At 33.1% G+C, this 13134-nt stretch overlaps 2 protein-coding genes across 12 annotated transcripts in view; one reads left to right on the top strand and one right to left on the bottom strand.

Annotated features, from left to right (window-relative positions):
• LOC115960126 (TMV resistance protein N-like) overlaps positions 1-7253 on the top strand; it is a 55364-nt gene extending 48111 nt beyond the window's left edge. For 5 of the 11 annotated variants that reach the window (XR_004085093.1, XR_004085084.1, XR_004085086.1 and 2 more), the window contains 7 exons: positions 398-684; positions 2369-2501; positions 2902-2973; positions 3108-3162; positions 3485-3590; positions 3753-4150; positions 6552-7248. The gene's annotated coding sequence lies outside the window, so the exon portion shown is untranslated. Of the gene's footprint in view, positions 1-220; positions 262-397; positions 685-2368; positions 2502-2901; positions 2974-3107; positions 3163-3484; positions 3591-3752; positions 4151-6551 lie in introns of all 11 variants that reach the window. The other 6 variants (XR_004085094.1, XR_004085088.1, XR_004085087.1 and 3 more) reach the window with 6 other exon arrangements.
• A 693-nt stretch (positions 7254-7946) lies between these two features.
• LOC115959139 lies at positions 7947-10586 on the bottom strand. The gene is made up of 3 exons (XM_031077444.1): positions 10233-10586; positions 8697-8811; positions 7947-8031 (listed from the first exon to the last, which is right to left on the bottom strand). Exons 1-3 carry the CDS (start codon positions 10473-10475, stop codon positions 7958-7960), a joined length of 432 nt encoding a protein of 143 aa, XP_030933304.1. The 5' UTR covers positions 10476-10586; the 3' UTR covers positions 7947-7957.
• Between the last annotated feature and the right edge of the window lie 2548 nt (positions 10587-13134).

Genomic DNA, 13134 nt, shown 5'->3' with positions numbered 1-13134 from the left:
AGGTTACAATCACCTTCTAAAATTATTGTCATTTTTTGGAGGATTTTATTGAATTTTCTTCTTGTGAGGGCAGAATTGAGAAGACTTGTGAGGACTTTTTTCCTGTGTGTCAAAGATGCAGAAACCTTAGACCTTATTTTTTTCCCTTGTCATCTAGAGAAATCTAGTTTGGTCTGATCTGTCCATTAGAACTAATTTCATTCAGCCTTACTTGATTCAGGCATGGATGAAGAGAAATCAGGGCAATTTAGAGAACTTAAAGTATTTCTCGTTGTCTTTTGTCTCTATCTTATGGTATATTTGGACTTATAGGAACAAGGCAACCGTGAAGAAAGAGCCTTTCTCTGCCACTAATGTGGCCATGTTTTTTAAAAGTTTGTTTGATTTCAATGTGCAGGGTAACTAACAGTTCAAAAAACAAAGAAAAGCCTCAACAACAACAAGAAAAGCAAATCTAGACCTTTAGAGAGGGTTCAACTGCAACCAATCCTGTTGGAGGAGAGCTGCAAGGGTAGGGGATGGAAATAGCGGGGATTTAATTTCTTTTTTAAAAATAGAGAATATGCATGTCCATAGCTGCTTGTGAGGAGTCAAGTGAGTGATTAGTGACCTGAGATTTTTTCACTGGAAGGAATTTTGTGAAGTGACCCAGAAGGTTGATCAACGCTTTTCTCTCTATCGCCTGTAAGTCACCATCCTTCTTAATTTGAGTTTTGTTGGTTGATGCATTATTGCTTTCCCTTTCCTTTGGCATATACTTGTACTCTTTTGGGTTAATTTTACCTTCAAAAAAGTTTCTTGCTAGCTGTACCTTAGTTAATTATTAGCACTTATTCAAACTCCCTTCTAGTTTGTTTAATCAAAAAACACAAAGCAATACTCCTAGCTGATTTGATACACATATAAAAAACAGAGTCTTATGAAATAAACAATGATTAGGGTCATCTTGGTTTAGTGATTGTGTTACTTGTTTGTGCTGGTTGCCCCCTTGATGTTGGATCATTGGACTATTTCATGAGGTGAATCTGTCACATGGCCAAGAGACAAAAAGATAAGTGCAGTCCGTTGTATGCTTTTTAATTTCTCTTGTCATTGTTTTGAAATTTTTCAAGGTGCAAAAACAATATATGCATGCCACTGCAAACATTACAATCAAAATTATTTTTTATCTCATTACATATTATATATGTGAAGTCATGCATAGATTGCAGTCAGAATGATTAGTATAGCTAGGGGTAGCATCTAGCTTCCTCCCTAGTTGAAAGTTCTCTAAAGTTGTGTACTAACCTTCAACCAAAGAAAATGCTTCTTTTTTTTTTTTCTTTTTTCTTTTTTCTGTTTAAGAGAACAGCTGCGTTTTCTGTTCTAGTTCTTGTTCCTTTTATTTTTGATTTGCTCCGAAAATTCTTATCAATTTAAAGTATGACAACAGTTATATAACTTTTCCCCACTCCACTTGCTATTTAGCTAAGATAGTCAGGATTCCAAATCTAAAATGTACAAACTTTACAATCAAATGTAGTTATAAAATTTAAAATCTTTAGCAATGAGGAACTTGATAATAACTTTTATGAGGAATTAATTTGGATATTTAAAATATCTGTAAAGAACAAATCATTAAAACAAGTTCTTGATACATCCAAATATCAACATTATTGACAATTGATCGTATCGGAATAATTAGTCTTCCTAGAGGTTGTGTCTAGCTTCCTCCCTTGTTGAAAGTTTTTTAGGGTTGTTTACTAACTTGAAACCAAAGCAGATGCTCTTTTTCTGATTAAGAGAATAAGTGAATAACTGATTTTTCTATTCATTTCTTTTTATTTTTTGCTTTGCTTTTCTCTGAATTTTTATTATTTAAAAGTACGACAACAATCATAAAGTTACTAAAATGACTTGTATTAGCATGTTTGAGGACATTGTTATTGCAATTCTCATAATGCAACAATCTTTAGAATCAAATCATGGTTAGTGACAGTTCAAAATTTTCAACCATGAGGAGCTTGACCATAACTTACCTTAATGGGGATTTAATTTTGATATGCAAAATTTCTTCAATGACCAAGTCATTACCATGTTCTTGATATATCCAAATATTGTCATGTTGTTGACAATTGATCAGTTCATTGATCAACAGTGAAAGGTCTGCATCAGCAGCAGTAATATTCTTGGTGAACTGCTTAAACTATCAGCATTGGGAACCTAAGCTTGTACCTATATATTAATAGATTTGCCATCACCAACTAATTGAGAAGCTCTCACAGGAGACAATCTTCAAAGTTAAAAGCATTTAGTCCAATTTTATGTGTCACCAAAAAAATGTTGTGAATGACTGCATATTACTCAATTGTTAGACCTGTCTTGTCAGATCTGTGATTTACCACAAGAGAAGCGCGTTTGGATCTATTACTAAATGACCTTAGCCATCTGATGCCTTTATTCAATGTTGGGAAATCATCAAAGACTTCATCTTCCCATGTAATGCTTGTGAAGAAGAATTGGTGAGACCTTTATAATATTTGAATTTCATTTTTAAAGTGTCATATCTTTCTTCCTTTGATTTCTTATTTAGATATTTCTTTTGTTCATTCTTTCTTCTCCTTCCTCTTTTACTTCAGAGATTTAGGAGTTTAATAGGTGCCCTATGACATATCTTTTTTCTATTGTGCTTTCTTATATATATAATTTAGTAGACAGGTACTACCACATGTAAATGCCCCGTTACTTTTTAATAGTAATTGTTTAAAACTCTTTTTATACCTAGTACTGCTCTTTAATTGTTTAAGTTTTTACCAAATAAATTTTGTGCTATTTCCTCTTGATGTTCTTGAAGTTTTCTAACTTTTATACCTTTAACTCTAAATGAAATTATTGACTGAAATTTTTACTTACCTATATCAGATCATGAGCAGGGCAAAACTGTTCATGCTTATTTCACAGGATAAAACAAACCAGAAGACTTGATCTCCATAGGTAACTTAGCTTGGCTACCCTATCAAAGTGACTCAACTAGAATTAGAATCAAAGGATAACGGAAGTTAAACCTGAGCCTACAACAAACTTAGCCATAAATTACTAACCTAATTCTCTGGTGCATATTCAATCAGGCAAGCAACTGTGCAGAAAAGGTTGAAAAATAGAGAAGCTATCCTGCTTTGATTGGTAAGCCCTGCTCTAATTGTTATCGTTGTTTTGATGCGTTACATCCAGAATATAAGTTTTCATATTTTTCTGCTTGGTTTTGTCTTTTTAGCCTGATGTATTGTATTTTGTAGTGGAAAAATCCTACAGTTTTATTTTGATGTGTTTTGTCTAGAATTTAAGTTTAGTCATGTATGTGTGTGTCAATCTTTTTCAATAATAAAAAAATATTATTTTGCTAGGTTATAAAAACCTTACTTTAGTAATCCCTCAATCAAGTCAAAATAAGCTACTAGTATTAATAGGTATTTAAACTTATCTTTACACTTTGGCTTGAAAACAGGACCTGATTAGAGAGCTGTACTCTCCAGAAGTAGCTGCTCAAATTTTAGCTATCTCAAGCTGTGGAGTTACTGATAAGCTGCTATGGCCTCATACAACACACCATAGTGAGTGAAACCAAGTGTCTTATGCAGTGAGGAAGACAATTTCGATTGTTCATTCCTGAAGCAAGTCTTGCTTGGGCTGTATAACCTCAACACAGTGATGTTTGAGGGTGCAAAAAAGTGTACTTATCATGTGTTAATGCTCAGTAAGGCTTTGTTTTGTAGGTATGCACAAGCCTATGATGCACAACATGTTGATTAGAGTAACTACTGGAGAGTTCCAAGGGGAGTGTGTCCAGTTGTGGAGGGATGGCAAGTGTTGCTGACAGTTGAGGGGCACTGGCAGAGCAGATGCAAATGGGGTTGTTTTGCCTATGTAGCTAAATCATGGGCTGGCAGATAATTTTTCACCCTGTTCCAGTAATGCCGTATGCAAAAAAGTGAAAGCTTACTGTTTGAGAAGCATATTTTCCAGGCTTGTTCTGGTTAGTGGAAGATTGGAGGACCTGTGGAAAAGAAGAAGGTTCCTTGGCAACTTGGTGCGTTGATTGAAGAACACAAGTGCAAGGAAGTTGGAGAATGCCAGTGGTGTACATTTGCTGTGTACAGGAGTCACTAATGAGGTTAGATTCCTGGTTAATTTTGCTTGTAACTCTTTTATGAACATTTTTTGGGCTTGTAACTCTATTAAAAGAGAGTTAACTTTAGCAGTCTGGATAATATATAGCCAATTTGTTTCAATAGTAGGACTTTAGAGTTACTTTCAGCAAAAATTGTTCATGTTTAGTTGATATTCTCCACATGTTAATAGATAGTCAAAATTGCCAATGAGCTGGGTAGCTCAAATGGTATTTTCTACCCCCCCAAATTTTATACCAACAGGTAATGCTAATGAGCCTGAGAGTTGGCTTGGAATGTCAATCAACATGGCTAGTCAAATTTGGATAGCATTAGTAAATTACCGTTTCTCCCAAAAGTTTAAACTGTTAAAAAATTGTGAATCTAATCATTTAACCATAATTTAACACTTCCCCTCACATGCAAGCTTAAATCCCTTCCTAAAAAGTAGGGCCTAACTTGTGGGGTTTTTAACATTTTAAATTAAAGATAGAGTAGAGACAGGATTGAACTAAGGATTTCGTGCTCTTATTCCATGGTTAATTACATATTCACCCAAAAACATAATAATTACTTAATTAGTAATTTATCAAACATTTACAGGAGAAAAATGTTCGTATAGTTGCAAGTTGCAACTCAAGAGATATCTATAGCAAAGTAGAAAATTACTAGATTATAAACGAATCTAGCTAAGGAAGAAGCATTGCCTTGCAGGCTTGCATTTAAAGCAGATAAAAAATAAGCTCACATTTCTCTCAGCATCTTCATCGTACATTTTGTCATAGTGAAAGGTCTGAACTATGTACAAAAGGGCAAAGATTAATAGCAACATCACTCAAAGAGATCAAAAATTAACAAACAATGTTGTTATGTATAATCTTATCTGGTGACATTTTTACTTTTACCTCATATAAATGTAAATGTTTTGCTCTAAAATATGAAAAATCAACAAACTATTCAATGAAAAGAAATGGAACCAATGAAGTCCATCATGAGAAGGCATGAAATAGATTAAGTTACTATTACTAGATTTATTGGACACCCTTTCATTAATTGGCATGTTCAGTTTTTTAAAGAACAATGACGTTATTTGTAGAGTGATCCCATTATTCATTTTAAAGAGACATAGTTGTTAGTTTGAAAGGGTAAAGATTCTTCAGTTGATGTCAAAGCAGCTCTAATATCAATGATTTTGATGTCGATTACAAACTTTGCTTGCTCCTAGCTCTTACTTTTTTTTTTTCCCCCAAAATACTTTACTATCTTCATTTTCAGTTTTTAACTAAGTCAACCTATCAGTTTCAAATGTATGATTAAAGAAAACTAAAGTAATATGACCTGCTTGAACACTTTCTTCAGCTACTTTACACTGCTAATACTAAATTAATTAGTGGATGTATTAGTCATAAAGTTTTCAGATTCTACTAAAGCATTTATGCGTGATACATCATGATGGAACCTTGATTGTGAATAGATAGAAAGAAAGCCATACAAATAAAAATAAGTTTATAGCTTTTCAAAAAAGTAAAACGAGTAGGACTTTATATAGCTGGGCACTAGGAAATTACACAAAATGTGTAGGAGTAATTGTCATCAAATTTGCACTACATTACTAATCCCAAAAAATGAAAAAAAAAAAAAAAAAGGTTTTCATAAAAGCATGATAAAGCATATTCATCCCATCACCACCAACACCAGCAAAAGATTTTGATTCATTAGAATCTACTCATGCATGTGTCTTACTCTCTCACATGTTTGAAAATAGTTTTGCCCCATTAGTTAATCTTTCTGAAAAATGGGTCAATGCAAGGTCAACACAAAAATTTACACTTTGACTTGGAACACAGGACCTGATTAGGGAGCTATACTCTCCTGAAGTAGTGTAGTGGTTGCTCAAATTTTAGCCACCCCTCTCTCAAGGTGAGGAGCTACTAATAAACATATATCGCCTCAATGTAACACGTGTTGATATCAAAATTAAGCTACTGTTGAAAGTGGGGGAATTCAGGTAATGGATTCTCATTGGAGGGTCATAGCTCTTAGATGGAGACATCTGTGAGAATTGAAGCTTCCTTTGAAGTTAATAATTGTTATGTGGGAGTTTGGCATGAGGACTTATTGTTTGAAACAGAATAGTGAAATGAAACATTGTGAGTGATAGTAATTGTGTGAGGAAGAGGAAAATTCGGTTCATTTATTCTTGAACTGCAATCTTGCTTGGAAGGTATTGTTTGGATAGATTTGAGCCTTAGAACTGAGTTCATTTCTCCTTGCTCTTTGAAGCGGTGGTTGGCTCAGTGGATGGAGGATCCAAATTTTCAAAAACAGGAATATATTATGTTCTCTAGATTGATGTTTAACGGTGCAAAATTGCTTCTAAAGAAGTGCTAATGCTTTGTTTTGCAGGTCTGCACAAGTCTCTAATGCACAACAAGCAGATCAAAGTAACTGCAGGAAAGTACCAAGGCAGGTGTATCAAGTTGTGGAGGGTTGTAGGTGTTGCTGACAATTTAGGGACGCTAGCAGAGATAGTGTGAACGGGGTGGTTTTGGCTTTGTAGCCAAATCAAGTGCTGGCAGGCTGTTGCAGTTCTTCCATATGCAACCAAATGGCATGCAGCTAGATGCCCCTGTTCGGAAAGCATTAACTAAGGCTATACAGCTTGGTTTTTGTAGACTTGTTTCCATCATTTCTAAGAGTGGAGGAACTCCTTTTGAGAAGAAGGTTTCCTTGGCAACTTGCTGTGCTCATTGAAGGCCACAAGTGCATAGAAGTAGGAGAACATTAGTGGTTGTATATTTTGTGCATAAGAGAGTTGCTACAGATGTTGGGGTCTTGCTGTTGCTTCAAAGTCTTTTGAACATTTTTGGACTCTACTACCAGCCAACGCTTCAGACATTATTTTGTATTATAAACCATACCCAAAAAGAAAAGAGAAGACAAAAAGAAAGAAGTTAAATTAACACCTTTTCTGGACTAAAGCTAGTTGCAACTACATGCAATCATTAACATTGTAAGACATCATATAAGAGATTCATGTCTTTGCGTGAAAATCATATTCATCTCTCCTTTTAGATTCAAATAAGAGCAATTGAATTAACTATCTAATGGTTCTGATTGAGTAGCATGCTTTATTTTTTTTGGTGCCCTACAAATGGATTGTTCTGTCAAACTTCTATCAAATACAGAAATTGAAATTTCTCTTCCTTATGTAAAGGTTGTTATATACTTCGATTGTTTTTATTTTTCCCCACGATAATGCAAAATATTTCATGTGTCTTTTGGGTCACATTAAAATAATTTTTTAACATAAAAACTTGGCTCAAATTGGCTAGAGGGTAATGATAAGAAGATAAATGAAGTTTACAATGACATACATTTTGTTTGTTAATGGAAGGTTGAAATTTGCTTAATTGATTTCCAATTTAAAAGGATCTAAGCAAAATCACCTAGTCTTTTCAAGCAAAAAAAAGGGTTAATTTCTGCCATGCTGCAAAAACATGAGCATTTGGTTTCATCCAAGGTTAGGCAAAACATTTTAAGAAATCTCATTAGTACTCGTTCTTTTTTTTCAATAAATATCACCAGTTAACTTATTGAAACTCTCATATAGCTCATGATGCAATTCCATTTGCAAAGTCAAAAATTTTTATGAGGGGGTTCCACTGAATTTTTAGATTACATTTTCAATCTTCAGATATTATAGATTAATTTTAAACAGTTACATCTAAAATCAACAATAAGCCTTCAACTGCCTTCTAAATCCTACCCCCCCCCCCTTCCCTTCCTTTTCCTTTTTTATTAATCTCTTTTCAACGAACGCGACGAGCTTTCTCTTCCTGTCCTATCCCTAACGATTTTTGGGCATTTGCTATACCTTTTGGATCTGCAATACAACAAATCACATAAACTACATTACAAATCGAAAAATCAGCTATTCTATAACAATCATCAATGCATTAATGGAAGGGGAACATGTCAAAGGTTTGATCACATGAAACAATATATATATATATATATATATTTTCACTTTCAAAGAACTTGGGTGCAATCATGAGACCAAGTTAGCTATTGTTTGAAAAGATCAAACCAAAATATAGACTCATGTGAAATGTCTTTACCAATTCTGAGTTTAAAAGTTTTGCAAGTTAAAATACTTGATTGGACATTGAAAATCTCTCTAAACCAGTTGTATTCCCTGAATTTATATTTCTTAGCCCTTCTAAAAGATGTAGGAGCCAAGCCCATTGTAACTTCCAGTAAAGTTATAGACTTGATAGCATATGCATTGAAAAAAGGTTCAGACGCTCCACAAGCATACTCATTATGCTCCAGAAATTGCATAACTCTAGGTTCAGTGAAACAAATAGATTACTAGAAAATGAAAAATAAAAGAGCCAGAAGGAGCAAAAACAGAAGCTGCAGAAGAAGACTAGGACAAAGGACCCTCAAAAGTAATTAAGAGTGACATCGTTATCTTGTTCTATAGAATTTCTAATATATACCATCTTCTCTGCTACCCATAAATGGCACAAAGTAATCAATACTCACCAAAAAACTGCGTGAAAATGCGAGTGAAGAAGTTCAAGTTGCGGGAAACATTGTAGGCCATGGCAGGTGGAAGAGGTTTCACAATGGTGTCAATGCTAAATACTCGTTGAAGAAACTGCATACACAAAACTCAAAAGAAGTATCATATCACAAACTCAATTATGAACGGATTTAGATGCAAAATTATACAAAGTTAGCAGATGGAAGAAGAAAAGAGGAGTAAAGATATTATTGAGAGCCAAACAAACATAGATGTAAACTGAATAATTCCAAGCAGTGAGTGATGGATAGGCTATAAAAGTCTCAAGCAACAGAAAAACAGAACATGACAATAAAGACTATATCAATTAATTGATATACATCCTACAGACATGCCCTTGCCCATAATAACAATGTGGATATTGATGGCATTCACACACACACACACACACACACACAAAAAAAAAGCCCTCAATCAATTTCAGTGATCTACATCATAGAAGGCACAAATATGTAACCTCACTTCACAAAACTGAGGCTTCAACCATATTAAGAATCAACTATATGAAGCTTCAATAATAAGAAGCTTCAACAATAATAAGAAGCTTCAACCTCATGTTAATTGCCTTACCACTTATAACAAAAGCTTAAACAATTAAGAAATAGTAGATTTAATCATCTAACCATTATTACAACACTTTCTCTCACAAGTGGGTCAATACTCCCCTTTAATAAGTAGAGCCCAACAGATTTGATTGTGAATTTTTTTTAATCGAGAGGGTAGAACAAAGATAGGGTTAACTCAAGACCACCTAATTTGATACTATAATAAACTATCAGATGTCACAAAAGTTTAAACTGCTAGAAAATAGTGAGCTTAATCATTTAACTATTACTCTAATTGTTTGAAACAAAATGACCTGCCATGTTCTATCAACTTGAAACCCTATATTGGGTAAAAGTTCTCATCCACTACAAGAATAAATTTCTTCTTTCTTTCCTTCTGCTTTCAGTTTTCCCTGCTGGGTAGAAGTTATCAACCACTACTACAATGGGTTATCCCCAGTTGTATTTCTAATTTGGCGTATTATAGTAATACTGAGGTTTTGAGTAGTTTAACCCAGAGATATCATAGAGTTGCAACACATTGGCCAACTGGTAGGAGCTCACATTCCCCATTCATCCTTAAACAAATTAAAAATCTCTCATATAACACATAACTCAAATCTATTAAAGCACACAATTGAGAACAACCAGGAATCCCCCAACAATGCAAAAGGGTACACTACTAATGACAAAGACATGAACTTTAAACAACCAATAGCAAGTAATCAGGAAACAAAGAATTGGTTAAGCAAAGATACACAAATTAAACCAAGTAATCCAGAATTTTCTCAACTGGGTAACCAAAGAAACACAATTTAAAGCAAGTGGCCAGGAAAATAAGAATTGGGAAACCAAAGAAACAAAATTTAAACCAAGAAATCAAGAATTCTCTCAACTGGGTAAAGAAAAAAAAAACCAAGAAACAAAAATGAAAATCAAGAAGATAGAAACCTGGTAGTTACGTTGAAAGCTGTAGCGAAGCTGGGGGTCAATCTCGACGAGGGAATCATCACCGTAATCGTCATGGTCGTGGCGTTTGGACTTGTCTTTCTTCTTGCGAGGCACGTGCATCACTGACTCGGCTCCAGGCTGCTGCTTTGTGACTTTGAGCTTCGCGTCTTGGAACTCTTCAGTGGCTTCCTCTTCGCCCCTCCATGGCGCCGATGACATCAACTTCTTCTTCCCAATTGCCATTTTTGTTCAATCGGAGTTTACACAGAGAGAGAGAGAGGTGCAGTATTGTTTGTATAGGTGATAAGGTTTGTGTTTGGCTAGGTGGGTTATTATTGCTTGCATTCTATGTTAGGTTAAAGCCCATTCCTGTTTAGTGTAACCTTTAAATAAAAGGGAATAGTTATAGTCTTTAAGCTTCATGTTTGGTTAGGGGTATCTAATTGATGAAGTTTAATGATTTAATATTACAGGTACAACAATTTTCAAAATAGTAGACTTGTCAGGTTTTTATTGATTCTTACATGGGTCCTATTTTTATTTACTTATCTAATTACTTTGACAATTGCAAAATTTTTTGTACATTTGGACTTGTTGTTTTTCATGAATATGATATTTTGGAACTTTAATGCATGCATATGTAACCATAAGTATACCTTTAAATCTATATAAGTTCCTAAAAAAATACTAATCTATAAGTTCCCCCAAAAATGTGAGTTAATTATGATTGCTTAGGTCAAGTCACCAAATTGGTTTTTGGTGTATTCAGGTTTTGGGAGAATCTAGGTGCACTTTAGTACTTAGATTCCCCTTAAGCTATTTACAATAAAACATGAGAATGTATTTTTTCAAAATTACTGTAATTGTAAATGTTTATTTAAACCAAACGGCTTGTCAATTAGTAAGTGGAAATTGCTTGTGTAACTCAAAATTGATGGTGCAAAAATGGAGAATGGAGATCTGGTTATTTTCACATGTTAGCCCCTGTGGTGTGTCCAATTCTTGGAGTTCCATGTTGATTAGAAGTGTACCTATATTTGAGTTTATATGCACTATTATGCAATTCTCTTGGTATCTTTTAGACAAGAGACCTAGCTTTGGCATATAGCTTTATCTATACCATACATGTGCTTATGTGCATCCTATCTTGTCTAATGGATGTGAATTTGGTTCAAACCATTCAGTTTTACTTTGACCCATTTATCTTTCCTCCTTTTCTAGACTTTTTGCTATTGGGCTTTTTATAGCCATCTGTGAACATTGGTTTTGGCCCATTGATACTTAGCTTATTTTGTGATGATAGAATGGTAAAATTTGTAAAATTTAATATGATCTATGACTAAATCCAGGATAGACAAACGAAGGAGTTGTGCAAGTTGATTTAGGCAAATTTCTTGAAAGTTTCAGCATGAACATGGGGTGCATTACAAATGGAATGGTTGAGTTCTTATCCCAAGAGAGGACCATGAAAACTTGATTTTTCTCGATCCTTGTCTCCTTTGTGATTTTTTTTACCATAATGATGATAGAATGGTAAAAAAATTCCACTATACAATGTTGGACGACAAACTATAGTGGTTGTTAATTTGATTTGATAATTGTTCAATTGTGCATGTCACTTTTTTGTCTTTTTCTATGCTGTTGTTGGTGATATCATTTGCAAAGCTGTTGATGATTTAAAAAGGAACCCGTGATTTGCGATCATCAGAAGAATAATTGTTTTTTTTTTATAGGATCTTAAAAATAAATAATTGTTACAAATGATTATTCCATTCTTATCTATTTTGATTACTAATTGATTTTTTTTTTTTTTTTTTTTGAGAGAGATTACTAACTGATATTCTATTATGAAATTTTCCAAAAAAAAAAAAAAGGAAAAAACAAATTCTATTATGAAATGTCCCACTTTAAAAGCTTAATAACACAATTTTATAATTTTTCTAACTAGTCCTTTATCATTTGAAAAGTCAATACTAATTTCCTTTTGATTTATTTGAGTTTAAATTAAGACTTGGTAGCTTTGTTTTTTTGTTTTTTTGTTTTTTTGTTTTTTTTTGAAAATTAAGACTGAAAACTTTCAGTTTTAGAATTTAATAACTTTTTTTTCTTATTTCCATGATAATATTCCCATAAAAAGAATTTTTTAAGTAAAAAAAAAAAAAAAAAAAAAAAAAAACAAAATGGGAGAGAAAATATTAATGAACCAATGTAAAAATTATTTGAATTTATATTTTAAAGATTGAAGGTAAATATATTATAAAACCCATTATAGCTACATTTTTATTTTTTACCATATGACTTATTCGTATTATAATGAATTCAATATAGAGTTTATATAGTAAAAAATCGTTGGTTCACCCTATACTAATCCAAAGGCTAGTTTGCTAGTTCAATAATTACATGGGCCTACAATAAATTTGGGTCTCTAACAAAACTAACCAAACTTTAAGGTTTAGTTTGTTATAATTTCTAATTTTTAGAGTTTAATTTGAACCACCTCTGAGATATAGGGTTTAAAATGTAATTTGCTCTAAGATTTATTGACATCTATTGCCTATTTGTTTCTCAATATGACAGACCACTTTTCTTTAGCCCTACTGATTAGGTTTATTTTTTTTTTTATTTTTTTTTTTTTTAACATAATAAGACATTATTGTTTTGTTAAGAATTTTGAAACTCAATTGTGTGTGCGCGTTTGTTTCTTACCAAAAAAAAAAAATTGCATTGTCTAATCTTATTTAGGATAACCAGAATTTGAAATCTCCATACACCACTTTTTAGTAACAATTGAATTTAAAAAATAAAAACGCACTGTTGTTTTTATAGTACAAGTGTACAACACATTGTATTTCTTATTGAAAAGCTGGGGGACTATATTCTGATCACTTTTTCCTACTCCTAT

The sequence above is a fragment of the Quercus lobata genome, chromosome 9 (assembly GCF_001633185.2).
Source record: "Quercus lobata isolate SW786 chromosome 9, ValleyOak3.0 Primary Assembly, whole genome shotgun sequence".
Lineage (NCBI taxonomy): Eukaryota > Viridiplantae > Streptophyta > Magnoliopsida > Fagales > Fagaceae > Quercus > Quercus lobata.
Note: the sequence above shows the minus strand (reverse complement) of the source record. Positions and strands in the feature narration are given on the sequence as shown.